Source organism: Electrona antarctica (genome assembly GCF_951216825.1).
Source record: "Electrona antarctica genome assembly, chromosome: 21".
Taxonomy (NCBI): Eukaryota; Metazoa; Chordata; class Actinopteri; order Myctophiformes; family Myctophidae; genus Electrona; species Electrona antarctica.
Window position 1 is genome coordinate 40363167 of NC_136802.1, and position 16486 is coordinate 40379652.

Here is a 16486-nt window from a genome sequence, read left to right on the forward strand (position 1 = left end):
CCCGATCCCGACGGCCTTTACTGCACGTCTTCCCCCCCATCTCTATCCCCATTTCCTGTCAGCCTACTGTCTGTCCCTCCATAAAAAATATAAAATAAAGGCGAAAGCTACAAAAAAAAATAATCCACCATCCATCCACTGGGCACCAACACAGAGTGAGTATGCGGTCTCAACCAGTGGTCCAGGGACCACCAGTGGTCCTTGAGGGGGTTCCAGGTGGTCCCCATGCAGCTAAATGATGGAGAGTTGGTAACCAAATGGACCCTTATTAGATCTTTAACTCTTGAGAGTGTAAAATTAAACCAAATGGACCCTTGTAGACCTTTAACTCTTGAGTATAAAATGAAACCAAATGGACCCATAGGCATAACCCTTAATGGGTCCATTTGGTTTATAATCAAATAGATATAAACCAAAACCATAATATAAATCATATATAAATATATGGTTATAAATAAACCATATAAACCAACAACAACATGAACATCGTTAGCACAGGGTTAGCTTAGCATCTGGGCTACCAGCCTACCACCACCAACTCCATTCATTTATACAGTGGTTCTCAACCAGTGGTCCGGGGACCACCAGTGGTCCTTGAGGGGGGTTCCAGGTGGTCCCCATCAGCTAAATGATGGAGAGTTGGTAACCAAATGGACCCTTATATAGATCTTTATTCCACTCATTACGCCATTCATTTATATTATAATAACATGAACATTTAGCATCGTTAGCACAGGGTTAGCCTAGCCTCTGGGCTACCACGGACGACCACCACCACCCACTCACCCATCACGGCAGTATCCGAAAATCGAGCTCTGGATCCGGGGGGGATGATCAGCTCGAGTCGGCCCAGATAAAAGCACCACCGACGGATGGATAGTCCAGAGACAGTCCTGGAGGTCTGATTGAAGGAGCGGCTCCAGCAGCCGAGCGGATCCGAGCTCCGTGCAGTCTGGACCGGGGAAGAGGAGGAGGGACCACCAGACTGGGTCGGGTGGGCCGCGGGGTGTATGGATGGATGGATGGACGGTACACGGTACGGGGGCGTGCGTGGAGGAGGATAGGATATCTTATGGAGGATGGCTGGAATGCACGCACCAGCTGCACGCACGCACACACACACACACAGCGGTGGGCAGTTGGGTGTTTTTTTTTGTTTTTTTTAAGACATCCGCCTTCCACGCATGTCGACGCGCACGGCCACCACGCACAACTTCAAGGAGGAAGGACGTACGGGGGCTGCTGTGCGTGTGTGTGTGTGTGTGTGTGTGTGTGTGTGTGTGCGTAAGTGAGTGTGTGCGCGAGCGCGTGTGTGTGCGTGCGACGTGCGTGCGTACAGCTGGAAGATTTATATACTAGCAGTGCCAGTACCACCTCCACCACCGCTGGTCAGCCTGGTCAGAGCTTCAAACAAGCCGGGGAGCAGAGCTTCTGGACCGGCTGCTGACAGGAAGGAAGAGCCGCTGCTGGCTGGGCTGAGTGCTGACACGGAGGGGGCGGGTCGGTCGCGCTGTGATTGGCTGACTCGGACGGAGGGGGCGGGTTGGTCGCGCTGTGATTGGCTGACTCGGACGGAGGGGGCGGGTCGTTCGCGCTGTGATTGATTGTGTTCACTTCTGCGGTTCCCAAACACTTGGTCACGGGACCCATTTGTTGTGGGTCACGGTCCTCAAGGAACAATTTTTATTATGGGTCACGAGATCACGACTTGAAGAGTAAATTCATCCATTAAACACACAAAAGTTGGCCTGCAGAAATTGATTTGATGACTGAATAATCTGATGACTGAATAATCTGATGACTGAATAATCTGATGACTGAATAATCAATGTAAAACCCAGACCCGAAAACCCATACTCATATACACGTTTTTCCCTTTTTTATTTTATTTTATTTTTGTATTTAACTGATGATTTCCTCTTTTTCATCGAAGTGTATATTTGTACGTCTTTAAACACAATCCATGCCATTTTTTAGATCTCTCGTGGAAAGCTATTAATATTGGTCTGTCACATTTTTACATTAGGAAATGTACTTAGATTCTCCAGAGAAAAAAACGTGTAAATGCTAATGTTAAATGACACCACTATCTACCGGAAGGGGGCGTGGAAAGGGGGCTGTGAGATAGGCCTATTGCATGCACAGCAGTGCAATTTGGGAGTTTGATACCAAATCCAGGAGCAATGACAACCCAGGAGGCAGGAGTCCAGAAGGAGATGCGGTCAAAATCAAGGAGAATCCTGCAGGATCCAGGAGTGTTGGCAGGACACCAAATTACATTTCAGATTTGTATTAAACTAAAGGGATAGCTAGCCCCTTGAGATGCAGGTTGCAGCATAGGCTGATTTTCAAGGGGGAACAAGATACATAGAAACATACAGTGCACAGATACAGTTGACTTGGCATGGTTGACGTTGGCTCTTGGGACTCTCAAGCATGTCAGAAAAGGATTTTTTTTTTCACCGGAAGAAAAATACTTTTAGTTACTCCACTCCGCCCTCTACAGATATTGCCAAGAGAAAAACCCCATAGACAAGATTTTTCCTTCCGGTAAGAAAAGAAAAATTCTGGCCAAAAAGTGCATTTTATATATTATGTGGTGGGGGGCTCCGAGTGTGTCCACCGCGGAAAGTAGGCTTTCCATTGACCAAAACCGTCTTTGTATTGGTGAGTAGCGAAATCAATCTTTTTATTTTAGCAGAAGTCGAGAGGCTGGTCTGCATTTCATGCGAAGGCAATACATTGAGAGTCTCGTAGCCAAGAGTTAATAGCTATACACACATGTAGCTTGCCTACCCTCTTCCACCCACCCCACAAACCATCATCAGCTGTTAAACAACCTGTTAAAGAAGGGCACAGTAATCAGTGTATGTCAATACTTTTGCCAACGGCTGATTCCGTCTGGCTTTATAGCCAGGCTATGTCAATACTGCTACTGTCAGTTTAGACTTTAGATTAGAAGCGTAAACAAGTTGAATCAAGATGTGAATGTAGGGAAGTTCTGAAGCCGACTGAAGGATACATCTAAGAGATAGAGGATTTCTTTTGCTGGTGCAAATAAACTCCAACGGATACGTGTGTAGCCTGACATCGGAAGGTGAAAACCGGTACTGCACTATTTTGAGTGAGGTGATGTCACCAGATTGCACACTACACAGCAGTGGTACTCAAAGTACTGGGGTCAGAGGAGGAGACTTCCGGGGTGTCCCCTAGGCTACATTTATCAATATAGCATCAAGATCAGCTTATAACCACTTTAATCCTATATTTTTAAATCGGCCATTTGAAAATAACTGCCACGAGCACAGACATGTGGAATATTTGAATCTCTGATGCTGGCATTCAAAGCAACCAAAGGCATGGCTCCCCCATATCTCCCCCATATCTCCCCCATATCTCACAAGTATGATCGTACCCTACAAACCCTCCCGCGCACTCAGATCAGCCAACGCAGGGAAGCTGGAGGTACCTTCACTAAAAACACCGGGACAACGCTCCACACGTCCCAAACTCTTCTCCCTTCTGGCTCCAAAACTATGGAATGCACTTCCCATCACAGTCAGAACTGCAGCCTCACTCCCAAGCCTCACAAAACCCACCTCTTCAGACTCCACCATGGCCCGTAGCACTTGCCCTAGCCTAGCCCCTTAGATAGCACATTATGTAGACTTAGATAGTATTTTAAACAGACTTATAGCTTGTTACGTAGACAGCTCTAGAATTGCATTTCATATAGTCATAGCACTTTATAGTACACATGTATAATATATTATATAGTATAGTATGTATAGTTTACATAGATACTCCACTGTTACGTTCTTAGTTTACGCATGATTCATGATAACTACTTTTTATATATGTGATGTATGCCATGCTTTTGTTATTGCTTAATGTAAATCGCTCTGGATTAAGAGCGTCTGCTAAATGCCTAAATTGTAAATTGTAGGCCCATGTCCCATAATTATGTTTTCAGATGGGTGTCCGTGGCCAAATACATAATTATTCATAATAATTATGGGGTTTTTCAGGAAACTGTCATTTTTTAAATGTCGACGTCAGGTCTAAATGGGTTGAGTTGCTATTAAATGCCTTGATGTCATATTCGACCATAGGCCATTGCCTATTTTATTTATCCCTCTGGTGTCTCACATTCTGTTTTAAAATGGTATTTTGTATCATGGATGGGTGGTATGGCTGAGGCCAGAGGTTCCCAACAACTGCTGTACTTGTACAGACTACAAGTTTAAAAAGTATGGGAACCACTGCTGTAGGCTATATGTATCACTTTTATGCCAATATATTTGGAGAACCCTGAACTGTCCTATATTCTGTATCTGTGGGCACCAATCAGGAACGACCACTCACCGACACCCCCTTCCTGCAGTTCAAAAGGCAATCACAAAACACACACACGCACACACATGCACACGCACACGCACACGCACACACACACACACACACACGCACGCGCGCACGCACGCACGCACGCACGCACGCACGCACGCACGCACGCACGCACGCACGCACGCACGCACACACACACACACACACACACACACACACACACACACACACAGGGAGGGAGAGACCGACCAATGCACACACAAAGCAGAGAAGCATATATATCATAAGGGTCATGATCTGTGATAATAAGGTACAGACATAGCAGGATACTGTACAGCAGGTGATATTCCTGAAGCTATTAGGTAGGTAGCTACAGCAAGGTTATGATCTTTTGGGGATTTTTCATATAGACTTTTTCGAATTATTTTTAGAACGGGTTAGCTAGTTTTTATTAGTTTTTATGTGTGTGACAACGCTTAGTTTTAGTTAATTTTTTTATTAGTTTTAATGTTAGTTTTAGTTGTTGTTTTTTTCATACCGTGGGATATTTGTCAGCAGGTGCACAGGATTAATAAAAGTCAGAGTAACATAGGCCTAAACTCAACAAAAGATACCATTTAAATAAATATATATGCAAGAACTAAGGGCATTTTGTTTATAATTTCAGTTAGTCTTAGTTAGTTTTGTAACCACGCAATCAAGTACAACTCAGTTAGTTACCGTTCTTTATTATAGTTTTTATTTATTTCAGTTACGAAAATGTTTTTTCAATTTACGTTTTCGTCAACTATAATAACCTTGGTATAGGTAGGTGTAGACAGGATATACAGTACAGTAGGTGATATAGCTGTATGTATACTATAGGTCTATAGTTATATACAGTGATAAATAGGTATACTGTAGGTAGTTAATTATCCAGTACAGTAGGTGATATAGCTTGGTACTGTATAGGTGTAGACAGACATGGCTGTGGTCGGGTACGAACACCTGGACGTCCAGACGAACGAGGAAGACGTTGAGTCCAACAGGACGACCCAGAGGACACTGACAGGCCTGCTGAACATACTGCAGTCTGGTGAGAGACACCCGGGATTAACCCATTTTGACCTGAGATCAGATTCTAAAAAATGTCTGTTTGAAAATGACAGTTTTCTGAAAAAGCTATGTTTCCATGCGAGTCGTTCAAAAATAGCAGACCTACAAGCTCGTAGCGCGCCACTCGGTGGCGCGCTATGAGCTTGTAGATCTGCTATTTTTCAATAGCTAAAGCATAACATAATTCTAACACCAATAATGCTAACACAAAAAAATTCCTTTGATGCTGAATCGGTCTTGAGAGCTTATAGATACTATAAGAGATGATGATGATGATGACGACGAAAAATGAATGAATGAATGAATGAATGAATGAATGAATGATGCACGGATGCATGCATGCACGGATGCATAAATGAAAAGAAACAAGATATTCAAACATTTTAACTGATCTCACTAACTCCATGTGTCACTGTGCGTGCGTGCGTGCGTGCGTGCGTGTGTTCTGCAGACATCAGACTGTCGGGGCGAGTTGGAGTCAGCGTTGGAGTGCTTTGTGCCGTTCTGATTCTCCTCAACATCGTTCTGTTAATATGTCTCTGTAAGTCACATTTCATCACAATGCATTTTATTACAATCCATCCATCCATCCATCTTCAACCGCTTATCCAGAGTCGGGTCACGGGGGCAACAGCTCCACCAGAGAGCTCCAGCCTTCCCTCTCCATAGCAGAGGCGTATCTACAATAAGGCGAGGGCAGGCGTCCGCCTGTCCAAATCCATTTCTGGCTTGGCCAAAATCCATACAATGAGAAAAAAGAGGACAAAAACAAGACCTGAGAACTATTAATGGACAGCTGATTGGCCGTTGCGGTAGAGCGCGACCCTCAATCACCCATTGGAATGTAAATGCATGCCTTTCAGCCTTTGTATGCTACTCGTCTGGCAGGTATATCTCTTTGAAAACCTTTAGTGCTACGATTGTGCGCGGGGAGACGACAATTAACACATGATCTTGCCTGCCCAAAACGTAATTCCTGGATACGCCACTGCTCCAGAGCAACATTAACTTCCTCCTGGGGGATCCCGTGGCGTTTCCAGGCCAGTTTGGTCCTTGTCTCTATCACACTATCACTAAACACGGGTGAAATTCAATGTCTGCCTGTAGAAAAAAAAAACAGGGATGTGGGCACAAACCTGCTTTCTATGAAGGCACTGAAAGACCCACCCACCTCAAACATCAGCAACATTATGAAAATGACAACATTTGCCGGGGGGGGGGAAATCACCCTTGTTTAGTGTTCTAGTGACTGTGAGTCACACCAACACCTTCTGATATGAATATTAAGGCATGTCATCACGACAAGGATACGGTTTGAAATAGGAAAAAATGTTTTTTTAGGAGAAGTTTTGTCCCTTCAGCCATTGCTGCATCGACAAACTGCCTCGCTAATAGAATGTTTTTGAGTGGTGCAAGTTAACCACTCCAAGGAACAGCAATGTCAATATGGGACTATGTGACTATGTTTAGAGCGTGGGACTATGTGACTATGTTTAGAGCGTGGGACTATGTGACTATGTTTAGAGTGTGGGACTATGTGACTATGTTTAGAGCGTGGGACTATGTGACTATGTTTAGAGTGTGGGACTATGTGACTATGTTTAGAGTGTGGGACTATGTGACTATGTTTAGAGCGTGGGACTATGTGACTATGTTTAGAGTGTGGGACTATGTGACTATGTTTAGAGCGTGGGACTATGTGACTATGTTTAGAGTGTGGGACTATGTGACTATGTTTAGAGCGTGGGACTATGTGACTATGTTTAGAGCGTGGGACTATGTGGCTATGTTTAGAGCGTGGGACTATGTGACTATGTTTAGAGTGTGGGACTATGTGACTATGTTTAGAGCGTGGGACTATGTGACTATGTTTAGAGCGTGGGACTATGTGACTATGTTTAGAGTGTGGGACTATGTGACTATGTTTAGAGCGTGGGACTATATGACTATGTTTAGAGTGTGGGACTATGTGACTATGTTTAGAGTGTGGGACTATGTGACTATGTTTAGAGTGTGGGACTATGTGACTATGTTTAGAGCGTGGGACTATGTGACTATGTTTAGAGTACCAGTAGGGGCAAAAGTGGCGCTTTTGTGCCAGAAACAGAGAGAGAGAGATAGTGCTGCACTGTTGCCTGCTAATGAGAGAGAGAGCGAGAGAGAGGGGCAGGGGGAGAGGGGAGAGGGGAGTTGCACCACTCAGTTCACGCGGGTGTGATTTTGTTGTGTGTACTGGGGACTAGTCCAGTAATAATGTAATTTGACCTCAAACTAATTGAAAAAAAACAAACTTCTTCTTATTGAAGATTTTGTATCTTCAATATATCCTGAATAACAGAAAAAAAGTTGCCTGGAATTGTCTGAGGGGAAAGTGTTGAAAATGGCCTGTACAGTATGGCCACCATAGACATCCTATATAAGGCAAATATTTTCTAAATTTCCTTTTGCTTTAAGTAGCATGTGACATGTCAAACTAGGGTGTTTTCATGATGCTGAATCCATTCCAAGCATTAGTTTTGCATAAAAACACTCCTTGGGCTAATAACGGCCATAGCCACTTGCCCAAATGAGCTGACATTTAATAATAATAATAATAATAATAATAAAACTTTATTTGTATAGCACCTTTCATGACATGAAATGCAGCTCAAAGTGCTTTACACAAAAAAGAAAAGAAAAGCAGGGCATAAACAATACAGTGAGGACATGAATAACATTTTTTTTTAAAGACAGATAAATCAATTAAAAGCAAGGGTGTAAAAGTGGGTCTTGAGCTGAGCTTTAAAAATGTCTACAGAGGCTGCCTGTCGAAGGTACAGTGGGAGTTTGTTCCACGCCGTCGGCCCGTAGAAGCAAAAAGCTGCATTTGTGATGACTATGGCCGTTATTAGCCCAAGGAGTGTTTTTATGATTGATCCTGTATTTTCCATAGAGTTCCTATACTATTCATGTATTGTCTAGGTTTTATGTTGTTATGTGCTATGTTGTTTGGTGCTACTGGTTAGTGTTTTACTGTTGGAGCAGATGACTATCCCTGAGGGGACAATGTAGAGAACTATTATTATTATTACGGTATGTCCCATTTTCAAATCATTGTTCCCATTACAGCTCAGTCCAACACGAAGGAGAGCGACCCACTAGTGACTGGTCAGTGCACGAGACATCACCGTTTTTCCTTCATTTTGTCATCAGTTTGTGTAGCGAATGAAAGAACAGCGGCTGGCTGCTATAACTCTATCGTGTCCTTTATGTAGAATTTCCTGGATGGCAGAGATTTGGCGGCGGGTGTTATTACATCTCTGCCGGGGAGACGTCGTGGGAGAACAGCCGACGGTGGTGTAGAGACAGACAGTCTGACCTGATTGTCATAAACAGCAAAGAAAAACAGGTGTGTGTGCGTGTGCGTGTGTGTGTGCGTGTGTGCGTGTGTGTGTGCGTGTGTGCGCGTGTGCGCGTGCGCGCGTGCGTGCGTGCGTGCTGTACTGTAAGTTGTAACCTAATTCCTCTTTGGCCCCTTTTCCACCAGGGTTGAACCGGTTGAACCGGGTTGAACCGGTTCGGTTCCTTTTTCCCCGCCTATTATTGAACCATTTCAGAGCGTTTCCACTGAAAATGAACTGGTTCAGAATCCCAAAAAGTTTGTTCGGAACTGGAACCAAAACATCACCGCCGGTTCCATGAAAGCAGCAAAGATTCCAATAATCTAAAACGGAACCGGTTCTATAGAACCAAGATTGTTTTGGTGGAAAAAGGGGCCAAAGTGGAGACACACATCTATTGTATACAGTTTGTACATCAGTAACCATCGGTGGTCCTTTTCTGTCCAGGACTTTGTTTCACGTTTGTACCAGACGCTGTGGCTGGGTTTGACCGACAAAGTGGAAGAAGATCTATTTAAGTGGGTGGACGGAACAACACTGACCACGCTGACGTAAGACTTCCACTGTACATCCTTCTCTTATTCATTTGAACAAACATTTGAACCCATTCAGGCCTGGGAAAAAAAGTTTTCTAAATCATGACAATTTTCGCTCATAGCGCGGCACTCGGTGAGCTTGTAGATCTGCTATTTTTCAATAGCTAAATTATAACATAATGTATGTAACCACCAACCCGCTCAAAATGGGTTAATTAAGGACATTTCAATTAGGCCTACTCATACTCTGACCTACATTTTTCTAATTGGTATTAAATGTTGTTATCAAATAATTTGCGGACATACTACACAGTCACTGATATATTGTATGGTACACAAAGGCTGCCCATATGCAATGCAGCACACTTCAATGCTATAATGATGTCATCTTTTCTTAATGCCCAGCACCCATGTTGTGTAAGTACCGTTACTTAGCTAGCTGTGTACTTAGTGGCTTAGGGTCGGGGTGTGTATTGGTCTTAAATTGAGTCGTGGTCAGGATGCATGTATTTCTACCAGAAATGCAGTGTGGGTTATGGATTGAGAAAAGTCAGAAGTGATTGTGCCCATGATTAGCCCATTTTGGGACAGGAACCCCTTTTGGTGTTAGCATTATGTTATGCTTTAGCTATTGAAAAATAGCAGATCTACAAGCTCATAGCGCGCCACCGAGTGGCGCACTATGAGCTTGTAGGTCTGCTATTTTTTGAAAAATCGATGACATATAGAAACATAGCTTTTTCAGAAAACTGTCTGGATGTAGAAGACATTTTTTAGAATCTGATCTCAGGTCAGAATGGGTTAGAGCAGCTCTGGCCTGGTCTAAAGTCTAGCCCAGTCTCCCAGGGAACTATTAGCCTAACCTCTAGAGCAGACAGTAGGCTACAACATTGACCCAAATACTGTAGGTGCGTTTGCATAGCTGTTGTTTGCACTGCAGCTTGCCGTCCAAATCCATCCAAACTTCAGCACAATTCTACTCTCATGTTCAAAGACAGAAAACATTGCTGCCAAGACCCCGGCCCACAACAGCCCTCATGCCAATCGGGCTCGGCCCTTATATTGGTACGGCAGGTTGTGTGTCGGTCTGGCTAGTGGGTTCAATCAGATCTGTATCTGGAACCTAACATTCAAATTCATGAGCAGGCTGGATCGCTCACTGAATGGACTCATTGGACAGATGACAGACCCAGGCCGTAGTTCTGTAAGGTACACTTCTACCATCAGAGGACACTGGCACGAGTGCCTCGCTTAGAGTAGTAACCTGTGGGGCTGGGTAAATGTACTGTATTTTTATTTATTTTTATTCTCTATTTGTGATGTACTGTCTTACCTTGTGGGCCACGAGCCTGTAATAAAGTTTATATATATTATGTCGCTATTAAAGGACCACTTCACCACTTTTCAACCTATCTTCATATAATAGGTCCTCACTAATAATCATGAAACATTTTCTACTCGGTCTGTGTCTCATAGGAGGGCTGTGGGCAGTTCAGAAACCGTCTTCCAGTGACATCATCGATGGGGAATACAAGCTAATATAATAGAAACTGCAGGCTTTCTAGTCCTGAAAAGTTGCAATGCGAAAATGGAAGCCATCGTTCTCACGATAATGAAAATCTAAATATTTTTTGTAAAAGAATCTTGTTTAAAAAATAATCTGCCTAATGATGATGTCACTGGAAGACGGTTTCTAAACTGCCCACAGCCCTCCTATGAGACACAGACTGAGTAGAAAAAAATCGTGCCAGTTTTTCATGATTATTAGTGAGGACCTATTATATGAAGATAGGTTGAAAAGTGGTGAAGTGGTCCTTTAAAGGGAATGGGAGACGACACTGTGGTTGGTCTAGTTTACGTTGTGCCCAAAATATACCCATGAATGATACAGAGATTAAATCCAACCCCTTCATAACCTGTACTTTGTGCCCATATTATCTGCTGTCTAACTATTCAGTTCAGTTCAGTTCAGTTTTATTTTCAGAATGGTGGACATACAGCTCATACAGTACATACTGTAGCATGTACATGCATCATTTCATTTTTTTTCCATTTTTTTTCCCTCTCCTCTACTCCTTTTGAGTGTCCGTTGCTTATGTCCTGTCCGATATCCTAAAAAGGGCTAGGGAGAAGCCATAGAACTACTGCAGTTAAATTGGAGTTTGCTCTACCATAGTCTAAATGTGGCCCAGTCTTGTGTCTACTTCACTATCCAGATAATCTGCATTTAATACAGTATAATCCGAGATATGATAGAAAATCACACCCGTGTGAACTGAGTGGTGCAAGGTCTTATATAGCCTGATCAGCTGTGGTCTGACGTAATGTCAGTGACCATAGTAACCATGCTCATTCTTTTGGGGCCCACGTACAGGTACACACAAACACGGATACAAACAAAGCTGGTTGTTGGAGTGGTTTTCACCACTCAAAAAAAGGAACATTTAGAGTGAAAAACCATCATTATAAAACGTTTTCAACCCTTTTCACATCAAGGTCCATTATTTATTCAGCATTTGAGACACAGACCATGACGATAGCCTCTCAGACCTCTCAGTTTGTTGTCTTTATGTCTTTGGATTAAGATTTTGTCTACAATTCAGGGTTTCCCCCACAATGTTGTTGGCATGGCGCTGCGCCATGCCAACAACATTTATTTATTTATTTATTTTGTGGGGGGCTAGTGAATCATGGTGTGTGTGATATGAAATGTCCAGTACCTCCCCAGTGCCTCCCCAGTGTCCCCCTGAGTGCCTCCCCGCGTGGCGGGTGTCGTTGCCATGCCATGCTCCATGCCAAGCTATTTTCCTGCGGGAAACACTGCAATTCCATGCTGTATTGATGTTGCACCATAGAAGAGATAACAGGCAAATCATGTCATTTCTTCTACATTCTCTATTGTGTTTAGACTTCTTGTAAATGTAAGGTATCTTAAAACGGGTCCAGTTGGTTTCATTTTACACTCTCAAGAGTTCACCCATTCTGTGCGGGAACCCCTTTTGGTGTTTTAACTAAGCATTATGTTATACTTTAGCTATTGAAAAATAGCCACCGAGCTTGTAGGTCTGCTATTTTTGGAAAATCGTGAAAATGCGGCACAAAGCTTTGAATATAATATTCTTTCAGAAGACTTTTTATTTATTTCGACGTCAGGCCTAAATGGGTTAAAGATCTATACTAGTCCTATGTGGGTCCATTTGGTTACCAACTCCATCACTTAGCTGGGGACCACCTGGGACCTCCTCAAGGACCACTGGTTGAATACCACTACTGTAAATGTATCGTATAGTGAATGAAATGTTCCATTATTATATCTACAGGTTCTGGAGCCCTGGTCAGCCGGACAACAGAAAGGCCGATACGAACGCGACACAAGAATGCGTGGTGTTTGATACCAAGTCTGGAGGATGGACCGACGTGTTTTGTTTCCGCAGTTTCCGCTGGATCTGTGAAAAGGTTCAGTGCTGAACGAACGCACCGTTTTCAACAACGTGACACAGTGTTGGACAGTATACAGCTATATACACAGTGGTGGGAAAAACTACTCACATTTGTCACGCTTAAGTAAAAGTATACCAATAGAGAGTATGCCCATGCATGATTTTCCCATCAGGACACGCCCCCCTCATCTAGACTGAGTGGCAAAACATTGAGCAGCATGTGTTGGAGTTTGGAAGCGCTCGTTGGAAATCACTCAACCGTCCTGCGTACCACCTGTTTCTAAATGTCACATAATGCAGGGGGCAGCAAAATGTTGTGTTATTGAAAAAAACAAGCACTTCCAAACTCTGACACTTAGAAAAATAATCAAATGCAGGGCATTTCTTGACAGAAAGTAGCTGATAACGTTTCTATGGTGGATTTTTATGAAACAAAAACTTTGCAGATAGAAAGAGGATAATTCAAGCTTTTCGTACAGCTGCAATGTTGGTGAGTTTAACATTGTTTAATCCAATCAGACAGGACTTTTCTGTTTGGATGAATGGGCTGTCAAGGCCAGAAAGTAGTTTTTTGCCACTCAGTGGGCGTTCCCGCTCCCGCATAACTTCCAGGTACGATGATGTCACGCGCATACCCTCTATACTGCAATATAAAAGTACTCCATTACAAATAAAAGTCTAGAATTCAAAATGTACATGAGTAAAAGTACAAAAGTGTTGACAAAGTAGAAAGTTCTCGCAAGCTACAGTTGGAGGCCATCGATATTGTCCTTTTCTTTTTGCTGAGGTTTGCGTGATCTGCGCAAAAGGACAGTTACCCCATTTTGGGCGGGAACCCCTTTTGGTGTTTTAAACATTGTTATAATTTAGCTATTGAAAAATAGCAGATCTACAAGCTCATAGCGCGCTACCGAGTGGCGCGCTACGAGCTTGTAGGTCTGCTATTTTTGAAAAATCGTGAAAATATTTATTTCAGAAAACTGGAGGATTTAGAAGGATTTTTAAAAATTTTGAGGTCAGGCCTAAATGGGTCAAATGATAAGGGACAATATCGGTGGCACCCAACTGTATGCAGAATATCCCATTTCAAGTGTTCAAATGTATGAACATCTTTTGAAAATAGCAGATCTTACGAGCTCACAATGCGTCACATTGCTACGCATTGTGAGCTTGTAGATCGGCTATTTTTAAATGGCCGAAATGTATATTGGGGCTGAAGTGGGGACGGTGGGTAATGTATGTTTTTCTATACAAAGTAACTATAGTACCTAAAGCTGTCAAATAAATGTAGTGGAGTAAAAAGTACAATATTTGGATCCGAGATGTAGTGGAGTAGAGGTAAAAGTATTGGAAATACTGAAATAATGTACACATACCTCAAAACTGTACTTAAGGACAGTAGGCCTATACATGTACTTAGTTAGACGTTCCACCACTGCGGTGTTGTTGAGATTGCCTCTGTGCGTCCGCTGTGCAATTCCACACACTATGCACTGTGGACATCACAATGTGTTGGTTGGACCAGGGGTTCTCAACGTTTTTGGCCGGGGACCCCCGGAAATGCTTTGGCAATGTCTCGGGACCCCCACCTCCCTACCCCCAATATAAATTGACTGCTTACAATAACCGTAATAATAGAGACAATAAACCATTAATAAATACTGATATACATTAGGGAAGGTGTATGCATGTACTATATGTAAACTCTTCATTTCCTTTTTCCAGCCATTCAGTTGCACAATTTCTTTTTCTTTTTTTTTAAATATTTTGGTGACCCCCCCAAAATAATTTGGCGACCCCCCCCCCCCCCCGAGGGGTCGCGACCCACGGGTTGAGAACCCCTGGGTTAGACCAGACTCTTGCCAGTTCAACCTGCAGATTGGACCAGAAGTTGGACCAGACTCACCTGGAAGAAGAGAAGCTCAGTCTGGTCTGCGTTGAGCTTGATGTGGACATGTGGACAATAGAATGTGAACATCAAGTCCGTCCGTCCATCCAACCATCCATCCATCCATCCATCCATCCATTCGACCATCCATCCATCCATCCATCCATCCATCCATTCGACCATCCATCCATCCATCCATCCATCCATACGACCCTGGGGGTGCCGACCCTCATGTTGAGAACCAGCGCTGTACACATCCTATGAGTTTAGCCATTTATTTACTGAAAAACACGATAATACATTTCACAATTTGTTGCAAATGGCTCTGTTCTTTAAGAATGCTAAGAATAATTTGGTATACGGGAAGTACTTGAGTAAAAGTGCAAAAATATTGGCATCAAAATATACTTACAGTATCAAAGGTAAAAAGTACTCAATATGCACAACGAACGGTCCATTTCATAATCATATTATTATGATCCTATTATGCATTCATGTGTTCATCGCTTTAGTGTTACAGTGGAGCCGTAAACGAGGGTCTGGTTTTACCTCCAGGGTTCCGAGCCACGGTCATGAAATTCCTGGAAATATTTTGAAATTAGAAAAAAAAATCCAGTCCTGGGAAAGGTTTGGAAATGTATCAAGGTTCTTGGAATTTATCACTGGTCCTGGAAAAATATTTGGATATGCATTGTTGCATGTTTTTGGCTATTGATTTAGTTAATAAAAAACATTTTATAAAACGTATAACATTACATGAAATATGTAACATCAGTCATTTTTCGCTGAACCGGCTGCGTGATTGTAGCCTAACCCATTTAGGCCCGACGTAGAAATAAAAAAAACGTTCGCTCTGAAAGAATATATACCTATTCAAAGATTTGTGCCGCATTTTTATGATTTTCAAAAATAGCAGACCTACAAGTTCTATGAGCTTGTAGATCTGCTATTTTTCAATAGCTTTAGTATAACAGAATGCTTGAAACACCAAAAGGGGTTCCCGCCCAAAATGGGCTAATGTGCACCGGACGTAAAAATAACAAACTGCAGCATGATCCTATGCCCTAGGGTAGGCGGTCAAAAAAGTCATGACATTTGTAATGGAATTATACCGTTATATATTCTATGCTTTATTGTTGCTACACTGCCTGTCTTTGGGCATTGCACATAGGAGTAATATACTCATTATTGCGCTAAATGATTGATATATAGGTCTGGAAATTGCCTATTTTCTGGAAAACTTTTGGAAATTCATTGGTACAAATGTGTGGGAACACTGTGGGCTGTATTTTGAGTGTCTTAAGTACCAGGTCTTATGACTTAACTTAAGACCTGGAGGTGTGGCCAATGCTGTTTGGCCACTCAAAATAGCTAAACAGCATTGGCCACGCCTCCAGGTCTTAAGTTAAGTAATAAGACCTGGTACTTAAGACACTCACTCTAAAATAGCCGGGGCGCCTGATGGAGGGGAAAGGAACTGGTTGGAATAACGTGTTCCTTCCACGCGCTACGTCCAACCAGGGAAACTCCCCCCTGTCAGGTGTAAAGGAGCAACTTGGACACTCAGGCATGAAGGAAGCATGAGTTCAAGTCCGGTGCTCTCCCCCATGTCCCCCATATATGGGGACTAGGTTGGCGGAGGGTGTGTAGAGCCCAGGATCACATTAGATAATTGACACAGTGGTGAAAAATGGGTTACAAAATTGTGGGATAAAAATTATAAAAAAAAAAAAAAGACACTCAAAATACAGCCCTGTACCTCAACCTATAACAGTGATTTTCAACCCCTTTCAATGTCCATTA

At 42.9% G+C, this 16486-nt stretch overlaps 1 protein-coding gene across 3 annotated transcripts in view; it reads right to left on the reverse strand.

Moving 5' to 3' along the window:
* The window catches only part of rap1gds1 (RAP1, GTP-GDP dissociation stimulator 1), a 74749-nt gene extending 73318 nt beyond the window's left edge, over window positions 1-1431 (reverse strand). For all 3 annotated transcript variants that reach the window (XM_079491442.1, XM_079491440.1, XM_079491441.1), the window contains exon 1: window positions 787-1431. In XM_079491442.1, coding sequence (XP_079347568.1) covers window positions 787-790 — 4 coding nt within the window. In that variant the 5' untranslated portion in view covers window positions 791-1431. The remainder of the gene's footprint in view (window positions 1-786) is intronic.
* Window positions 1432-16486: the final 15055 nt, after the last annotated feature.